General features: G+C 56.9%; 1 protein-coding gene across 2 annotated transcripts; it reads left to right on the forward strand.

Annotated features, from left to right (window-relative positions):
- The first annotated feature begins 6,261 nt into the window (after window positions 1-6,261).
- On the forward strand, window positions 6,262-19,647 carry PTTG1IP (PTTG1 interacting protein). Of its 2 annotated transcripts, XM_074341272.1 has the most exons (7): window positions 8,490-8,552; window positions 11,917-12,043; window positions 12,887-12,939; window positions 13,216-13,324; window positions 15,100-15,274; window positions 16,155-16,201; window positions 17,872-19,647. In XM_074341272.1, the coding sequence occupies exons 1-7, from the start codon at window positions 8,505-8,507 to the stop codon at window positions 17,916-17,918; spliced, it is 606 nt and encodes a 201-aa protein (XP_074197373.1). In that variant the 5' UTR covers window positions 8,490-8,504; the 3' UTR covers window positions 17,919-19,647. The 2 variants fall into 2 exon arrangements, with proteins under 2 accessions (XP_074197408.1, XP_074197373.1); XM_074341307.1 differs by lacking the exons at window positions 8,490-8,552; window positions 11,917-12,043 and adding an exon at window positions 6,262-6,450.
- The last annotated feature ends 359 nt before the right edge of the window (window positions 19,648-20,006 follow it).

Raw genomic sequence — 20,006 nt, forward strand, 5'->3', positions numbered from 1 at the left:
GTGGATCTATATTCACGAGCATAGAGACACTTTCAGGTGATATTTGCCCTTATTTTTTCCCTAAAGTATACAATTCTTCTTCTTAATGGAGGTACCGAGGATTGAACCCAGGACCTCATGCATGCTAAGCACACACTCTATCACTGAGCTGTACCCTCCCCTCCCCAAATAATTCTTTATTAAATTCCCAGCATAAATCTTGATTTTAAAACGTGGATTCATTCCAAAAGCACATACGGAGGACCCCTCGTGCCGGTCACTGAGAAAACGGTGGGCAAAAGCTTACACGTTCGCTGCCATCGCGGACACACACAGAAGGGCCACCGCGCCGCCAGTGTAAAACTATAAATGATGTGCACTGGGAAGGAGAGCACGGGATCCGGAACTTAGAGCAAGATTCACAGACAGTACCCCTCGCCCACGACTGCTCAGTTGCTAAGAACCCTCACTGCTGATCGTTCCCCTGAGGAGGGTGCTCTGTCTCCCACTCAGGCTGGCCTCCCCACTGCCCCACCCGCTCACAGCTGCTCTGGCATCAGCACGCTCTCCTGTCTCACCATGTGTCTCAGAGGCTTCAGTGCAGCTTCTCATCCCACCTAAGGGCTCTTATGCCTCTCTGTCCGTCCATCCATCCTTCCATCCGCCAAAAGCCCACAGGCGCTCCCAGCCCCACCACCCCACCACTCTAGCACCACCTAGCATCTCATTTCTGACCTGTTCGAAAACCACCAAATTTGAAACAGAATAGCCAAAGATTAACCTCTGACCAAATTAGCAGCGCCCCTTCCATGCCTAGGAAAAGAAACAGGCTTTATTTGATCTTTCCAAGATGGAACAAAACGGAATCGCTTTCAGACATCACTGGGCCGCAGGTCATCCCGTCTTCCCAGCCAGTAAATGTTGGTGGCTCTGCACGTGAGGTCTTGACCCTCCCGTCTGGACCCCGGGCAGGCCAGCGCATCGTCACGTGTGGTCTGCACGCAGAAGGTCCCCCCACCATGTCCCACAGGTATGCCCAAGGAAGTCTGGCTCCTTCCCCCAGACGGCTCCATCACCTGCGGTCCCCTGGGTGTGGTCCCCTGGGTCTTTCTCCTGCATCCACGTCTACCCACTCAGCGGTAATCATATTCCCTCTCTTACAGCTGGGGGTGGAGTTCTCTCATGATGCCTGGGCCCCCCAGTCCCCAGACCTCCAGCTGGGGAGCATGCCTCCCCCTCCAGCAGCCCGAGCCCGTGGACTGGAAGAAACGTCACAAGCTGTACCCACCAGCTCGAGCAGTGTTCTCATTCACCTCCTGTTTTAAAGGCAGGTTTTGAGACTCGATTAGGGTCAAAATCCTCCATCACTTACCTACGCCACTCAGTGGCTTTTGTTTCTAGGCTGCAGGTGCATTTCAGGGAGCTAACACGCAGCTGGTATGTTTTAGCCTATTTTAATGAAGCCTCCATTGGGTACCATCATGTACTTCAGCAGTTTCTCCTTCACCAGCTCAGTCCGAGTGCCCACATGACCTGCTAAGTCCACCAGTCAGGTGGGCCCTCACCGTCCCTTAGCCCCCTGCCCCAGAACTGCTGGGCAGGCGGTGGAGTGAGCTCCACTTTCAGTGCTGTAAACAACACTGGGCTTTATGAAGCCTGCACACAGCCCAGACCCAGAATTCAGGACAGAGCTCCCGCACAAGCAGGGGGCACACGTTGGAGGGGGAAGGGAGGCATCAGAATGACGTGGGAGAGCTGTTGGCAGCCAGATCCCAGTGACCAGCAATCCGGGTTGGCCTGGGACATCCTGGTTTTACCCTCGAAGTCCCTTATCCTGGGGAGTCCTGCAGTCTGGGCAAATCCGGACAATGGGCCACCTCTGGTATAGGCGGTTTTCCCACAAAAGCATGCGATTAACTCAATTCTCCGAGGACACTGACTGGACATCCCACAAATTTAACTCAATTCTGACACTATCTACCTGGCGATCTTACAGATTGAGGGCTTAGTCCCACAAGACACCCCCATCCCTCAGGCGCCAGTCACAATACCAGGTTGTCACCATGCTTCTGACAGACCAGCTATAGATCAGACTCCATTAACTTGCTAGAGCGGCTCACAACTGGAAAACAGTTTACTCACTAGATTACTGGTTTATTTTATAATAAATGAATAGCCAGATGAAGAGGTGCACAGGGCAGGTTGTGGGGAAGGGGCATAAGCTTCCAGGCCGTCTGAGCCCACTCTCCTCACATCTGGGAGCTCCCTGAAGCCTGTCCTTTCGGGGTTTCATGGAGGCTCCATTACCAGGCATGACTGATGAATTCCCCCCAGCCCCTCTCCTCGCCCGGGAGGTGGGGGTGCAGAGGGCACTGACAGTGCCCCTGGCCACCAGCCCCCGTCCACAGCTGGTTTCCAAAGGTCACTTGTGAACAGACTCAGACATGGTTGAAGGGTTTGTTACGAATAACAGAGACACACCTTTATCACTCAGCACTCAGGAAATTCCAAGGGTTTAGGGACTCTGCTCCGGGAGTGGATGCAGACCATCACTATGGCACAGTATCACACCCTCAGCCCCTGCAGACCCACGGACGGGCACATGTGGAGGCACTGGCTTTGGGCCCCTACTCTTAGTTTAAATTCTAACTGCATGAGGGCTTCTTGCTGTGTGGGACTTAGAACACTTCACCTGCCCACGCTGTAAGCACTTCCCAGCTCAGGTCTCAGCCAGCCGCGGCCTGGGGAGCCCTAAACAAACCGCACCCACCAGGCGCTGACTTCACGGCTAGCACTAGCACGAGTGCCACACAGGCATGCCGGCCTTGCTGCTTCTAGATGTGCCTCTGGTGACGTCGGCTGGGGTTGAGACCTGCTGGACCAGAGCCACGCTTCTCAAAGGCTGGTTGAGACCACAGGCTCAGCTTCACCGCGGATCTCTTAGACGCAGAGCTGGGCCTGGGCCCGGGCCTGCTGGGTCAGAGGCTCTGGGGACGACTTGGGTCTAGCAATCCCAGTTTTGACAGGGCCTCCAGGTGCTTCTGATGTACCCGATACTTTGAGAACTGCTCAGTAAAGCAAGCTGACGCAGGTCTAACTATGGACATAACGGAGATCCTGTGGGTGGGGGCTGCAGGCGCTGCGTGTGCAGGAGGAAGCTCAGAGGCAGCTCCCCCTACCTGGGGCTTCCCAGGAAGTCACAGCCTGGACGTAGGGAGGGATGTCTGGGAGAGACCAGATACCAACCTGTATCCTCTTGGGCAGGGCCAGGGCTGGCTAGTACCCAGTGGAGGGTTCCAGAAACATGAACGGTAGAGTCAGTTGCCCTCAGTCCATTTCCTGTTTTTGTGACATATTCCGGCTTGTTTTGAAGTAATCCTCTGGAAAATTTCCCACCTTGTCCCGGTGGGACTGAGACACCAGGAAGGAGAGTGGACCCCCAGGGTGAACCCCTGGGTCCCAGTTCAGCCCCACCTCTCACTGGCTGCATGACCCGGAAGAAGCTCAGTTTTCTGTCTTGTCAAAGTGTGGGTGGAGAGTCACTAGAGTCCCCTTCCTCTGGTCCCTGAGAGGGCTCTGAGGCTGGCATGGGAAGGGCTTTGAGACTCACCACTGCTCGCAGGCGGTGGGCGGCAGACTGTCCTGTGTCTCTGTCCAGGGCAAACCCCTGGGCCCCGAGAGGCCCGACCTGGCAGGGACCAGGGGGCCCTTCCGGCTTGCGGCCCCACTGGAGCCATCCCTCGTAGCTGGGGTGCACGCTCTGTGCCGTCCCTTAATCTGACCGTGGAAAATGGGCTTTGTCCTGTCGGCACAGCCCTCTGCCTCAGTCCACCCCTCCCTCTGTCCCAGAGCTCCACTGACCCCTGCCTGTCTCAGGGCACCCACAGACCTTTCCAGATCCCTTCAAGGCTCCTCAGAGGTCTGAGGCCCTCCGTGCTCCCTCTGCTCAGCTGCGCTGAAAAATGAGATCTCCGCGGTGTTAACAATCTCGGGGGTTAGAATGTCACCTGCCAAGCAGAAGGTTCAATCTCTTACCCGGCCTTTCTAAAAGTAATTCTTTAACTAATAATGATGAAAAATCCAATGGCACAGTCGACCACCAAATAAAAACAACTCACGTGAAAGTGCGTAGCATGTGACTCCAGCATGCACGCTCTTGAGGTGGGGGCCCTGGAATTCCAGAGCCGCCTCAGCCCACGGTGTCTGGGAGGCTGGTGGACAGCCCTCCCTGTTGCACGGGGGCTGGACAGTTATTTCTCCTAAGTTGACACCATTGTAACTGTGTCATTCTAATTCCCTAACCATTGCTCTTCTTGGGAAAACCATACATTCCTTTAATTCTAGATTGCAGAGTAACCAATCTGTTTCTCTGAAAAGTCACTGTAGTTCATATTTTCTAATCCTGTGTGGTTTTAGGTCTTTCCGATTAGCCTGAAGATCTTTGACAATCGAATGTGTCGAATCAATAATGCTGTCTCCTGCCTTTTCAAAAAAGGACTTGGGCTCTAGTTACTCCATATTTTTTGAACTTCCACGTTGTCGAATTGTCCCAAAAGTCAGTTGTACTTTAAAATGCCATTGCTGATGGCACTGCTTAAGGTGTAGTAGGGGTCACTGTGTCTTGGTCAATGTTGACAAACGTCCAACATCCTTCAAATACCAGTAAATTGCCGTTGTGTGTTTGTTAGGATGAAAAAAATGTTGCTTTCTGGGGCTAGAGTTCTAAGCCTGGGCTGGTGTGTACTCTGTTCCCAACAGCAAATAAGTTTTTAAACATCTTTTTCATAACAGAAAGTCCAAACCAAATGGAGATATAAAGTATTTGAACTGGAAGAGGTGGGGCAGATTACTGCAATCAAGGGCCCTTTGCTGCCTCACACAGACAGGAAGGAACTTTGTTCCTCTGCAAGGACTAAGTGCCCAGTTGAAGACAGGCTTGTTAAAACATTTGACATTCACATTGATATCACAGACACGCAGGCACTGTGCGTGGTAGGACCAGGCTTCCTTCCCTGCATACGGTCCAGCACCAGCGTGACCTGGCTCGCTCAGGTCTGTTCTAAGAGGGAATGGCAGGGACACTGACACTCGGCATGACCTGCGACCCTCAGGTCCTCTCCGTGCGTGACTCCGTGACCTCATGGTTAGCAGTGCTGTGAGCTGAGCTGTGGCACTGAAGCCAGGGTCATGGAGGTAGGAACTGGCGGGGTTGGGACACCAGCCTCACAGCCTGACGCACCGCTCTCCTGGTCCTGTGACCTTCAGCAGAGACCCACCCCGCTGGGTCCAGTTTTCCACAGCTGGTGATGGGGCCGGACCAGGTGATGCCGCCTTTGGTCCCCACACATCAAAGGAGGCACAGATATGTGGCAACCATGTCCTCCTGACTCAGAAAAGTCTTTCTACACTGGCCCTGGGTGTTGTGGGCCAGTTAAATTCTAACCAGTTGGGGCCCTCTCAGGGATAGCAAGTATGGAAGATTTAGGGGCCCCCCCCGCTGAATCCTGCAAGCTGAGAGGTCAGTCGGGACTACACCTGCTTACCTGGGGTCCGTCAGATTCCATCTTAGACTGCAGAGCCCACTGCCCAGATTTCACTGCAGCAGCCCTTCCTTCGAGGGTTGAGGTAGGTGTGGGACAGCAGTGGAACCTGACCCAGTAGATGACGCTGGGGCCTTGAATTAGATCCATCCGGCAGACACCTCCCGTGCGACAGACGCCCCGGGCTGGCCCAGGAAGCCACAGTCAGGGACCCCAGCAAGTTTAGGAGACGGGTCTCTGACCTCCCTGTACCATTCCCAAGACCCCACTGTACTTTGGCTACGAAAACACAACCTTACAACGAAAGCGCCTGGGCTCCCGCATCACGTATCTTTATCAGTTCTCGACGCCGTCCCAGGACGGAGAGCCGGCAGCGGCCCACCGGCTCCCCGCCCCAACCCCGCCCCCGGCCGGAGCCCTGACTCCGCGGAGGTGAAGGGGCGTCCCGGGGAGGCGGGCGTGCGGGGACCCGGGGCGGAGGTCTTCCGGGCGGGGGTCGGGACTGAGCGCGCGGGCTTTGCGTGGCCCGCGGGACCAGCCCAGGAAAGACCGCAGCACCTCCACTCCCCGAGGGTCAGGACCACCGCGCGCCCGAGAGAAACGGCCTCGGGGCCGCGCAGGCGCGCTGAGCCCCGCCGCGCCGGGAGGCGGGCACCTCGAGCGGCCGGGGAGGGCCGGAGGGCGAGGGGCGGGGCCGCTGTTGCGCACTCTCCCGCCGCTGCCCCGCCCGCTTCCGGCGCGGCTCTTCCGGCCGGAGGCTCCCTGGCCGGGGTCCAAGGTGGGGCGCGTCCGGCCAACGACGACCGACAGACCGGCGGGGCCACAGCCACCATGGCGTCCGGCGGGGTCCGCGCGCCGACGCCGCGCTGGGGACTGGCCCTCGGCGGCGCCGCGCTCCTCCTGCTGCTTCTCCCGGCGGCCTCGGCGCAGGGTGAGGGCGGGAGACGCGAGGGCGCGGGGTCGGAGTCAGGGGGGCGCTGGGCTGGGGTCACGCGGGGCGTGGAGGGCGGAGGGCGTGGACCACCGCTGCGCTGGGTCGCTGCCTCAGGCCCGCGTGGTCTGCGGGGGCGGCCGGGGGCCACCCGAGTGTCCGTCCGCGGGCCTGGCCGCCGCAGGCCTCGGGGCGGGGGCGGCAGGCCGGCCCTTTGTCCTGGCTCAGCGTGGGACCCGCGGGGTCGGCCTGGCCGGGCGCACTGTCCTCTCGGTAACGTGGCCACGACCTTCTTGGAAGGAGCTCTCGGGTGTGGACTCGGAGTCGGAACTCGAGAGCTTGCTTGTCCCACAGCGGGTCGTGGTCAGAGTCCAGGCGCCCGGCCCTTCTGAAGGCGCGGCTGGTATGTTGAGGGGACGCTCTGCTGCCCTCGGGGAGGCCTGTGCGTGGCCCCTACACTCACGCCCACGGTGCAGGGTAGACCCCTCCAGGGAGCTCCAGGGACAGCGGCCAGCGCTTGGACTTACTCTGCTCCTACACTCTCCAGACCTGCGGTGCATGGGCAGGTGGCAGCCTTCCTTGGTTTATCCCACCTGTTCTTGGTAACCACCTGTGCCAGGTGCTGGGCCCACGGTGGCGACTGCAGGCAGGGGTCCTGTCTGTTCAGGCGCTGCGTTCTTGAGCCTGACCAGGAAACAGCAGTTAGAGTGCTGGGAGGCAGGTGGGGGGGAGCAGATGACCTTAGGGCCAAGGAATTCCAGAAACAGGTACTGCTGGAGGCGGGGTGGAATCTCGGGTTTAATCTGGGAGCGTCGTGCTGGGTGCTGTGTGTGGCTTTCCTTGTGATCGCTGTGGGTGAGGAACAGAGCCCCAGGCTGGCCTAGCCACAGGCAGGCCTCCTCACATGCTGGGGCCCAGCCGGCCAACTCGCGTCAGCCCGGGCTCTGTTCACTTCTGTTTGGGACAGCAAAGCACCTTTCCTCTGTGACCTTAGGGGGTGTTTATTCCAGTGCAGGACTGCTTGAGTTTCTTCTCGTCCGCTTCCTAACAGACTTGTGTATACACTTGTGATGCTGTATGTTAATGCAGCAGTCGAGTTTCACGGTAGAGGGAACTTCTGGTCCAGATTGAGTTTTCAGCACAAATGTGGAATCAGTACTTTTTACCCAACAGCGTGCACAGGAGCCAGGAGTCGTGATCGCACAAGAAACTCCTTGGCGGCCGACGGTGTGCGCACCGCGCGATGTCAGGGTGTGTTTGCTCTGCCTTTCACACTGCCCTGGGTGCCAGCTGCAGGCAGATGCCCTGGGATATGAGTAACTGCATCCTGTGGCCATTTGGGAGTTAAACCAGACTGTCATTCTAGTATTACAGGAGAAAAGCAGCTCCTTTTCTAGCCACACTGAGCACTGAGATCCCCCCTTCCCTTGTAGCGAGGGCTTGGTGTGAGATTTTTACTGCTTGTCATACCATAGGAATGTGACTGCAGTCTTTAAGACATTTTTGTCTTCCTTGCAAGGATGCTGTGTGTATTAGCCTGGCCACCTTAGCGAAACAGAACCTACAGAATATATGTAGCCATGGAGACAGAGTTATTATGAGGGGTTGGCTAGTGTGATCGTGGGGCTGAGGAGTCCTGTGATCTGCTGTCTGCAGCTGGAGACCCAGGGAGGCTGGTGTGTAGTTCCAGCCCGAGTCTCAAGGCCTGAGCCATTGGGTACGTCCCAGTCCAAGCCCGCAGGTCCGAGGCCAGGGGAAGAGGGATGTCCCAGCTCCAACAAAAAGCACATTCTTGCTTCCATGCCTTTTTGTTCTGTTCAGGCCCTCAGCGATTTAGGTGATGCCCCCCGCCCCCCGCCTGCACAGGACCCTCTGCTTTCACCCGTCCACCAACTCAAATGCTCGACAGAAACACCCTCCCAGACACACCCAGAAACAGTGTGGTACCAGCCCTCTGGGCATCCCTTAGCCCAATCAAGTTGACACATAAAATTAACCCTCACAGGTGTGTGAATTCAAACACCGTCACACTGATCCCGAACCAGCCATCTCTGATGTCTTCTCTAACGTGTGCTTGGGAGGGGAGGCATCGGGCCCCCAAGGTATGTGAGATCTTCAGGGGGAAGTTCATTGGCTTTGGACCTGCTTTAATTGTGTTTGGGGTCAGACTCCATCCCAGAGTTTCATCTTTATATCCTGAGGGAAGGCCACCCCTGAAATGGCCTCAATCTGTTGTAGTAAATGGAGGGTCTAGAGGAGCTGGGTGGCGGCCAGCGCAGGAGGCGGGCGGGGGCTCCTCGCCGCAGGGCAAGGGTTTGGAGGGGCTGGATGTGGGCGCCGCCCGTCCGCGTCTTGACCTGTGTTGTGCTCTTCACTCCTCTGCAGAGGTGGTAGCACAGCCAAGACTTCTTTGTTTAAATGAACTTTTTGCCCTGTTTCTCGTGTGATACTGACAGTGCAGGCACGCTCTGTGCCCTGTCACCATGTGGTGTGGCCACCGTGCAGGTTCCGGGGCTTTTCCACTGCCCAGGGTGGGGCCGAATGCAGCCCTGTGGCCTGCTTGCCCACAGTAAATACTCACTTACTCATTTCCTTGTTTATGAAAACGTACGTCTTCACACGTGCTGACGTGTGCCCTTTGTACTGCAGCAGTCGCCTCACCTGAAACTCGAATGCAGCATGGATTGTTGTGTCCTAGCAGAACCTTTTCTTTTAAATTTTATCTTTTAAAAATTTGTTTGTTTATTTTTTTGTTGGGGGGAAGTAATTAGGTTTATTTACCTTTATTGGAGGTACTGGGGATTGAACCCAGGACCTCGTGCACGCTAAGCACGCGCTCTACCACTGAGTTGTACCCTCCTCCCCCTTTTTATTTTGGTTTCCCAAGAGCATGAAGCTTAATGTTCCCTGGTCACTGATAAGGAGGGTCTAAGTTGATTCTCAGCCGCAGGCCTTCAGAAGTCAGGACGATGACATTTGGCATTAGACCTCGGAAACGCGGCCAGAGTTCGCTGGCTGCGGGCTTTCAGCACAAGGTTTCTGATTCCCGGGATGAGATGAGATGCAGGGAGTGACCTTTGACCTCCTGCCTCTGAACAGGATAGCAGATGGTTAATGCATTTTCTTTTCTGCATAAGACACCGTGGTGTTTCCAGAGGCGGTAAGGAACGGCCTTCTGGGGCTCTGAGCTTCCTTGGGGACCTTGAAGGTCAGTGCTCCTGCGTGGAGAGTCTCCCTCCCGGAGGCCTCTGTTGACTCACACTGGCCGGGGGAACAGGGTGGTGGTGTGTGTCTTTAGCTCTTGCAGGGCCGGTGGTAACGGGGACCTGAACATTCCTGTGCCTCTTGCCTCGCCCCGCCCCCGCGGCCGCCCTTACAGGTTGTAGGAAGGACTGGAGCCAGGGCTGTTTCCCGCTGTGCCTCCCCTAAGCGCTGTTTACTGAGAAACAGGTCAAAGCTGCAGAAAACACTGAAGGAGTAAATAGCGCAGTGAAGGCCTGAGTCCTTTCCTGTTCCTGCAGCCTCTGCCACCACCTGTGTGTATCTGCTGGTGCCGTTTTAACCAAACCCTTTGCAGGCAGTTGTGCTGTGGCCGCTTACCCTCGATTCGTCAGGGAGCATCTCTGAGAACAAGGGCGCTCCTCCCCAGAACCCGAACGTGGCAGCACGGTCTGGGCGGCGCCCCTGCCACGAGACTTGAACCCGCGACTGACATTATCCCAGCAGCGTCCTCTGGGTCTGGCTCGTGGGCCGCCTTCCGTCTCCGTGTCTCTCAGTCTGTGCTCACTGGCCTGGCCACTTCTCTGAGGGCCGCTTTGTGGTCTTGGCGTGTTTCCTCTGATATGACTCAGATACATTTAGGGAGGATTCAGCCCCTTGCTGACTGTCCTCCCCACACCCTCTGGCGGCACCTGCTGTCACTTTGTCCTCTTGTCATGTGGCCGCAGGTGGTCGTGGGGATGCTCTCGATAACTTTTCAGGTACTGATCTCCCTTCCCAAGTATAAACAAACCAGGAGGGGCACTCTGAGACCGGCGGGCCCCGCGGTCTTAGCGTCCGTGTTTACTGCGGTGGAGACTCTGCTCGTGGTCCTTCTCTGCATTTGTTTGGTGTCAGTGTGAAACCTTGGCGCATTCAGGAGGTCAAGTCCATGACTGTCATGCACCTGGGTGGTTAAATTGTGCCGGTTTGGCAGGGAGGACCCTCCGAGCTGCTTCTGGGTCCTTTGCCATTTTGCCTGTGAGTCTGCGCCACTTTCCGGCACAGCGAGCTGTCCCAGGCTGAGCTTGTCCCTTCTCAGCCCCAGGTCTGGAATCAGCTGTTTCTCTGCAAGGAGCCTGCTTCCTTTTAGTGGGAAATTATGTCTCGAAGCCAAGACCTGGGCAGCACCCCTGGTCCTCTGCTTCGGGCGTTATCCTTTCTTGGCCCTTAGTGGGCAGAACTAGGAATCGGCCTTTCAGTGATGTCGTCCTCACCGCAGCACCACGGGGCTGCTTCTCCTTCGCCCAGGTCAGGCCCCGGGGACGTCAGGGGTGACCCTGCCCCTCTCCCAGCAGTGCTTTGAGGAGTGAGAGGTGTTTCAGGGGTGTTAATTTTCTTTACCTTCCTGGGGCTGAACAGAATCTGTTGTTTTGAGTACTTAAAAAGTTTAAAATAAGCTTCAACCCAAACTAGCAGCACGCCACTAGATGCTCTGAAAAGAGGACTGTCTGACAACAGCCGCTGTAGGGTGGTATGTTGTGACAGAGGGGCTTGCATTTCACTTTGAATGAAGTAGGCTTTTATTTTTTTAAAATGGAATATAGAAGAACTACACCATTGAATAGAAACACTCCCCAACTATTTCAAAGTAAGTTTACTGTTTTAGTCTCACTTAGTAAACATGATGAATAAAATTGTCACTTAAAGTGAAAGCTCTTTTCCCCTACAGTTACTTATGAAAATCTTCAAAAGCACAGGAGAGTGGACAGAACTGGACAGTGAACACTCACACGCCCACCGCTAGGTTTTATCTCGTTCTGCTGTACGTCGTCCGTCCGGGTGTCCGACTCCTCCGGTCGGTGCATTTTGAAGTTGCGGACATCTGCGCTACCCCCGCACCTCCCTGCGCGCGTCATTAATGAGCTCAGCGCGTGCCTGTTTTTCCTTTGAGATCAGTCTGATAGAATGCAGGCAGGGATCTCACGTGTGCCTTCGGGTGAGTGACCCCTGTGACGCTGGCCTCTCTCGAGCCTCATAACAGGCTCTCCAGTCCATCCACCGCAGGTGGGTCCAGCTGCTCCCGAACCGCAGGCCGTGTGCCGTGGGCTTTGTGTGAGGCTTCTGGGTCTGCCCGTCTGTAAGCTCCATCCGTGTTTTATGTAGACAGCGCGCTTCTTTTTAGGGCTGGAGAGTGTCCTGTTGGGGGACTGTACCAGTTTCTCTGTCCGTCCTCCGATGACCTCCCCTGTCCTCTTGCCCCGCCAGGCGCAGCGTGTTGTGGGGGGCGCCAGGCAGGAGGAGCCCAAGGGCCCTGGCAGGGAGCCCGGCAGTGCCCAGGACCACGTGGAGGCCGCGGCCGAGTGGGGCGTCCAGACTTCTAGGCTGTTTTCAGGTCTTGGCTGTTGCCGTGTGCCAGGCTGCTGCCACCTCCCCGGGTGTGTGTTCTGGTTTCTGTCCACGGCCCGGGGTGGAGTTGCCGAGTCCGAGGGCAGCGTGTGTGTGTGTGTGCACGCAAGTGCCTGGGCTGCGCTGCTCTCCGGCCGCGCATCTGAGGCCCCGTCCGTGCCAGCGCTTGGCGTCGTCCGTCTTCCTGGCAGGTGTGCGTTGGTGCCTGGTTGTGACTCTGGTGCTGTCTGCACTGGTCTCTTACGCGAGCATGTGTTTTGGGGGTGGTATGGGTGAACAGCTGCTGTCGCTTGTGTCCTGGAAGTCATTCCTGCACTAGCTCCTCACTGCTGGTCAGCGGAGCTCCAGAGCTGTCACCTGCCTGGGGTCTGACCCTGCCCGCGGCAGCCGTGCTGTGAAGGGTGCTTGGAGCCCCCACCCCCGCTTCTCCGGGAGAGGTGTGCTCTGTGCAATTGGAACCGCCTTCTGCCTCGTGTCTGGGGGCGTGGGCCAGGGTACTGAGGCCTGCTGGGGTCTGGCCTGGTACTGCTGTGGCCTTTGGTTCCAGACAGCGTGCTGCCGAGCCGGGGGGGCGTCTGCAGACAGGGGTCTGCCATAAGGGTTCTGTGGGGGGACGGCCTGCCTTGCTGTGTGGTGCCTCCCTCCTGCCCGGGAGACCCGCTGGTCAGGGCACGTGTGCGCGGCCTGCTTTTCCGCCGGGGCCACCTACAGGGGCTTGGCAGCCACTGCTCGTGTGCCCCGAGGGCTTGGCGCACGAGGGTGTCGCCCCTGCGCCCTCCCCGGGGTTGCCGCCCCAGGATTCTCAGCGATGTCTGTTCTTTCCCTGCAGCTTGTTCTCAGAACACAAACAGGACCTGTGAAGAGTGCCTGAAAAACGTCTCTGTAAGTCATGCGCGGTCAGCACGTGACCCGGGAGCAGGCCGCGTCCCCTTGCTCCAGGGGCTGCCTGCGTGCAGGGATCTTTTAAGTGATGGTTATTAATAGCCTTTCTCAGCCATCTTAAGTTGTCTCCTGAAAGAGGCCTGGATGGGCAGGAGGGGTGGAGCCGCTTCGTTGGGGTGGGGGCCAAAGAGGGAGCAGGCAGTGTGGCAGGACTGGGGTCGGAGGCCGGCCGTCTGCCTTCAGTCTTCACACTGTGAGCCTGAACTTCTCTTCCAGTGTCTCTGGTGCAACACTAACAAGGCGTGCTTGGACTACCCGGTGGCAAAAATCCTGCCCCCCGGTTCTCTCTGCCAGCTGAGCTCTGCACGCTGGGGCGTCTGCTGGGGTGAGTCCATGTTTTCATTGCTTCTCACAAAATCAGCGCTGCCATGAAAGTTCTGCTTGTGCTCAGTTAACCTAACAGTGCACCGCACGCCACACAGGCTCACGAAGGGCAGGAGGCAGGGGCACTGGGAGGCAGGCTTGGTAGTGACTTGGGGGTGCGGTGCCCCCTGTTCCTGAGAGAAGATGCGATTGACTTGTTTGGCTTGTTCCTCGGCTGGCAGGGACCTGAAACGGGCTGTTTCTGAGCAGGAGCTGCTCCTGGTCCCCAGGACGAGGAGGCGGTTGAGGGGACCTTGCCCTGGGGGCTGAACAGTGGGGAACTGGGGCTGGGCCCCTGGGGACCCTCCTGGCCCACGTGGTGCTGTCACGGCAGCGCCTCACCCTGACTCAAGCCTGTGCTGTAGGGGCTTGTCAGTCTTACAAATAATTGTGCAGTCATACCCAGTTCTCGGCAAAGTTGTTTCGGGGTTTTGATCATAATGATCTTAAGGATATATGTTCATTTGGAGAAAAATGAAACCTTCACGTTTGCACCCTGGTCCAGGAGCAGCGTGTCTCTCCGTCAGGTCCTGTGCGTCCCGTGGTGGGTGTGCAGGGCCCACAGGGAAGGGGGCCCGGATTTTGTTTCCCTTCCTGATGGGATTTCGGTTCTGCTGACATAGCTGGACTCAGCTGGTAATTAGAAAAGCTGTTAGGGGTAGGTGTGTTTTGAGCCCGCCGTCCTTCGGGTCGATCCTACCAGCTTTTAGACTTGGCGGCTCTGGAGCTCCATTGCAGCTGCACCTCTGCTGGAGGGGCCTCCTGACGCTGCTGCTCCCGGCGGTTTTTGCATGTCCAGAACAGGCCAGAGGAGGGAAAGCACGTGATTAAAAGCTCAGCGGGTGTTTGATCAGATGTAACCCCTGTTCCTGAGGGTGGGTGCCTTCATGCTGGTGGCCTGAGGTGGGTCTGGGGAGGGGGCACCGGGGCACGTGGGATCTGTGCTCCTCCCCGAGGAGAAGCTCTCACCTTGCAGACCCCGCCCCAGCCCACCCTGAACCAGGAAGCCAGTGGGATCCGAGGTTATCAGCTCCATGTGGTGGCATAATTTGTAAGTTTGGTTCCAGGGGAGAGTGGCGCTGCTATGGGCCGTCCTGCTCCTGTCACACCGTGTCCTGGGCGGGCTCCCTCCAGAGCCTCCCAGCCTCTGATCAGCTCTGGCTGGACAGGATGGAAAAGTACTGACTGGCTGGTTTTAATTTGTGAATCCCGAGAGAAGTTGGGAAGACCTGAAACTTGTAAATGTGTTTGGTCTCTGCAGGAAACCTTAAAGTCATCTGAGGGCCATGAGCCCTTTTCAGGCCCCTGGCGTCCCCTGGCCGGCCTGTGGCTCCGGCTCATGCTCTGGCACCACTGTCAGAGCTGCGTCCCGTTGGCTGTACATGTGACCGTTGGCTCTGAACGCTGATGACCGCAGAAGCCGCATCAGGCTTAACTTCCCGTTCCACACCTTCCATGTGATTGAGTTTAGCATGAGAGTCTCAGTACACGCCTGGGCATTCTCTTTCTTTCTGGTTTAGCTAACTTCTCGGGCTTGAAACGACCTTTCAGTGTCAGGTGGTGAGAATAGCTGCCTGCTGCTTCAGCCCGTCCTGGTTAGTGGGCAGGTTGCAAGAGACGGGAGGAGGAGGCAGTCCCGCTGCTGCTGCCGCTGCCTTGCCCCTTGCTCTGGAGGCCCCCCAGGAGGGGTGTCGCCGGGCGGGTCCCCGCACTCACTCTGTGCATTTGCCTCTGCAGTGAACTTTGAGGCCCTGATCATCACCATGTCGGTGATTGGGGGGACCATCCTCCTGGGCGTCGCCGTCTGCTGCTGCTGCTGCTGCTGCAGGAGGAAGAGGAGCCGGGGGCCCGACAAGAGCGAGGAGAAGGCCATGCGGGAGCGAGAGGAAAGGCGGGTCCGGCAGGAGGAGAGGTGAGGTGGCACTGGGGAGGCGTGGGGAGTGACGCTTCTATGCCCCAAGTTTTCTCCACGTGTGACATGCGGGCATGTTGAGCGTCTGTGGGGTTTTCTCGGTTGTGGCCTGAAGGATGGGGAACCGTGTGCGGGGGGCCTGGCCGGTGGCCACCCCCTGGTGTTTGGGGGCTGGCAGGATGTTGCCATTTATGGCTAGCCACTGCGGGTTCTACTGAAGCAGGTGGCAAGGCTTTGACGGCCCATCCAGCGCTGTGTGAGCAGGGGCCCTGAGGTGGAGGAAAGCTTTGGACTGAGGTCCCCTGCCTGCCTGAGATCTCTAGGGACGGGGACCCTGGAATTGGGCCTCTCGTGTTGCCAGTGCTCTGACAGACACGTTCCTGGTCATGGGGCACTTGGGTGGGGGCGTGAAGGGGGCGCTGGGTGTGTGGTGTGGCCCCAGGACTGCCCTTGGTGGCAGGGGAGGTGGGGATCACCCTGCCTGAGGAGGGGCCAGGCTACAGCGGCGGGAGGTGCTGACCTCACGCCGCTGGCGAGGGCTGGGGCCGGAGAGGTGTCCGCGCTGTCACCGACAGCCACCTGCCCCCGTCTTCAGAACCAGGCATGAGGTTTTTGCTGATTGGTTTGTTTTCTTTACATGAAAAAAAAATTTACAAATATCAGTACAGGGTGTTTGCATTGCTTTTATTGAAATGAAGACTCGAAGGAGGTGACCCTGGAGCAGCTTCCAGAGTCTGCTCGTCCCCATGGGAGGGTGGCCATGGCCAAGCCGTCCCTGTCTTACCGAGCGAGCCCACAGCCTCTGCTGAAGGGAGTGAGGGGCACGGCTGTTCACATTACACTGTGTTTTGATGCTGGATGAGATTTCTTTTTTTTTTAGGAGAGCAGAGATGAAGTCAAGACATGATGAAATCAGAAGGAAATATGGTAAGACTCTCCATCTCAGCCGGCAGGAAGTGGGGTCTGGCCACCTAGGCCGTTTTAAATGCCCACTGAGGTCTGCTGTGGGGTGTGGGCTACAGATCCGGCCCTGCAAACAGAAGGACCCCACCAGGAGAAGTAGCTGCCTTTTGTCCCAAGTGGTGCCACGGCCCACCGGGCGTCTTGTGAGATGGAGCCTTCGAGCATCTCTCCCTAAGCCAGCCTTCCTGGCCCTCGTCTGCTCCTGAAGTGTTGGGGTTCACGGCGGCCCGCTGGCACCCGACTTCCACCCGCCGTGGTTGCGGCCCTTTCTTGAAGGGCAGCCACCCTGAGGCCACGCTGCCTTGGTTTCCGGGAGCTAGTCCCTGTTTTGTTTTGCTGTTTCTTTGGGGAGAGGGAGTGTTTTCTCAGTGTTTAGTTGGTTCTGTACTGATTTTTGGCGTGTTCTGCTCCCTGGCGCTTGGTTTCCCGTGAAATTGAAATCACAGAAAGGAGCTTTTGGCGTCTGATTAACATTAACATAAATAAAAGGAGAGGTGAATGTGTGCTTGTGTGTGTGCGCACACACACTTGAACACAGAACGGAGTGTCTTTCCCTGCCAAGCATAGCGCGGTGCTGCCCCGGGCCTTTGCACGCCCGCTGGCTCAGCCTGACGAGGCCTGGCCAGGGAGAAGGCCTTTCTGTAACCATTGCTGAGTGGCTTTATCCCTGTTGTGAAGATGGTCAGTTTGGCCTCTGATTGCACTGATGGGATTAACTTGTGCCCATCGAATGGTCTGGACTGTGGGGAGCCTGGAGTTCTGTGGGAGGTAGGAGGGCACGTGAGGGCACCTGGTTTGTGTAACACACGGAGCACAGCGCAGATGGAACCCTCTCCTGGTCTTTAGAAGGCATTTGGTTTCCTAGTCACGGAGCAGTTTATGTCTCTTTTTCCCTCTAAACCAGAAGTCGAGCCAGGAGCTAGGTCCCCCCACCCCCCGTGGCAGGATCTTAACAGGACAGCTTGCATTTGATACTTGGTAGCGGTAGTTCTTTGCCCAGAACCTACAGTGTGCCTCCCCCCGGGCTGAGGCCCGCCCTCTTCCTCTGACCAGTGGGCACTGTCCCCTTTGCTCCTACCTTCCCCCCACCCCCAAAAAAAATCCCATGGTAAGTAGGTTTGTTGCTCCTGATGTGCTGGGTTCACGGTACAGATTTTTAAAGAGACGAAGAGAGTGTGTCCATAATTAAGAGAAAACTCCTGGTTTCTCCGTGTTCAGCACCTTCACACTTAAGTCGATGGCACCTTGTTTTTGTGACCTTACTTCTGAAACTTAGTGAGCATTTATAAGCATATTTAAATTGAGGCGATTTTGTTCTGTTTTTTTCCTGCGTGGGCCAACCACTGAGGGAAGAGATAGTGGCTTTAAATTTCTTAATTTCTCTTTGAGAGAATCGGCAAACAAGGCTCTATTTCTTAATGATCTATTTTTCTTAGAAGTTTTTGTTTCCAGTAAATTTTACTTCAGTTTTAAAGTCACCTGTGGTTTGACTTTCAAAAAGGTTAAGGTCGCACTTGAACCTGCGAAGTCCTGCTTTTGATCTCCGTGACGCCTTAGACAAACTTCACGTGTTGCTCTGACTTGTGTGTCCTGCTGCCTTAGTGCCTTTGTAATCAGGCCTGTTCTGTTTCCAGGTTTGTTTAAAGAAGAAAACCCGTACGCGAGATTCGAGAACAACTAGACGCAGTCCCCGGCGCGTCCAGCGGCCTCGGCGCCTCTCCCGGGGCTGCCGCCCTCGCCCCTGGCTGAGGGGCCGTCAGAAGCCGCGCTCCCGGCACAGGCCTGTGAGCTTCTGTCCCTTTTCTCTTGTTTCTCTGCTTAGTCCCTGAGAGAGGAAGCCTGTCACGGTTTTCTTTGTTGTTTGGTTGTTAATTTGAGGAGGAAGCCTGCACATTCCATCCAGCCCTGTAACCCGTCTGGTCTGCGAGCTGCGTGCAGACCCCTCCCCTCCGTCCCCCGCCCCGCACGCAGCTCAGCAGGAGGGAGAGCGCGTCCAGGTCCTCGTGGGACCCTCGTTTCCCCAGAACCACAGACGGCTTTCCATGGACCCGGGTCCCAGGACACAGCCTGACGCTTCTTGACTGCGGCCACACCAAGTAGCTTTGAAATTTCTTTTTTGAGTAATTGTTGGATTTTATTCTCCCACCTAAAAGATTCCATCAGAAAACTTTACTAGCAAGGTTCAGACCACATACGGGATGGCTTTTAATTTGTATCTTTCCTGGAACATCAAGATTCTTTGCTAATGGAAACCTGCAGTGTGAAACAGCCTCTCCGAGGGCGGTACTCGGGGATCATAGCTCCGGCCCCACTGTCAGCAGGGCAGTCCTGCGCCCTCACAAGTGCTGCCTGAGTCTCGGGCCCGCCCTGCCTGTCTGCCACGGTCATTTAGGGATGGTGGGTGACCGCAGGTCCGCCTTGGGAGGAAGGGACTGCGTGCTGGCCACCTGCTCCGCTGGGCTCTGTGCCCTGGGGCCGGCGTGTGCCGGGCAGTGGGACGGTCCCCACGCACCACAGGGGATGCCGGCACCTGTCCCGCTTGTCAGAGGACCCGGCTCCCAGCCTCGCCCCTTGTCTCGGGCACATTTGAGAAGCTCCTTCAGAGGCAGCTTCTTGAGGGGGCTCAGGGGCCTGTCCAGGGCCTGGGTGCGGCACGCAGTGGTTCCGCTTCTTCCAGGTCAAGGTGCGAGACTTGAGTCAGTAGTCCGACTGCTCTCTGGTGGGGACAGCAGGCAGTGAAGTCACCGTGAGCTGCCTTTGTTGAAAGAGACCTGAAAATAGTCCCAGTTGCCCAACTGCTTTGACTTAGAGAAACCCTGAGCTTTGGAAGGTGGGAGGCTGGTGTCCCCACTTCACTCCGGGTCATGAGTTAGAGCGTCAGATGAGCCTACACAGCCACCGCGGTAAGAGCGTCACCAGACAGCTGGGCGGCCGGCTGTCCACATCGCAGCTCTGTGTCTGAATGAACGGTTCTGCCCTCAGGCGTTCACAAACTAAGAAACAACCTTAACAAACTCTTTAGTCTACTTCTCTGCCTTCTCGGGCATCTGATAGCGACTTAGAGTGTGAAACATCCCTGCGTGTTTTATAGCAGCCTGCAGATTTTTACTTTCTACTCTTTGTTTATAAAAGAAAGTTTGTGGTAGACTTCACTGAGCTCGATATTAACACGGTAGTTTCTGGAAAATTGCTCTTCCTTGACCCTCGGCGGCTGGGCTGAGAGCAGGGCCGCAAGTCAGGAAGTAGGACGGAGCCCCTAGCCCGGGCAGCAGCGTCTCGGCCGTGCACTCCGTCTCAGATGTGCTGGGAGAAGCCACGCACTGTAGCCTCAAGGGGACCATAACGTCCGAGTGCCTTAATCACTAACCAGTTTCCAGTCAGGGCTTTAATACACGCTTTTGTTGAATATGCTTTGTGTTCCCTGTGTTTCATTTCTGGCTGGTGTGAGCATGATTCCTTGGGGGACGAGGACGGTGAGGCTGTCGAGGTGAAGATGGGCACCGCGGGCCACGTGAGCACCTCCCACTTTGTACCCCGGCTGCGCCGTGTGCTGAACTGTCCCTGGCCTGGCGCCCCCACCCCGGGGGTCTCAGTACCTGGTCCTGAGGAGCGGTCTCCCCTCTTCTGAGGTGCTGCTGAGCCGTTTTTCTAGTGCCTCAGTCACCAGGACTCTGGACTCCACTGTCCTGCAGGTCAGCCTGTCCATCCGTGGTCCCCGTGGGAAGTGCGGGCCTGTCCGGCATGATGCAGTGGAGGGTCAAGTTCATGG

This window comes from Camelus bactrianus, chromosome 1, assembly GCF_048773025.1.
Source record: "Camelus bactrianus isolate YW-2024 breed Bactrian camel chromosome 1, ASM4877302v1, whole genome shotgun sequence".
NCBI classification, from domain to species: Eukaryota; Metazoa; Chordata; class Mammalia; order Artiodactyla; family Camelidae; genus Camelus; species Camelus bactrianus.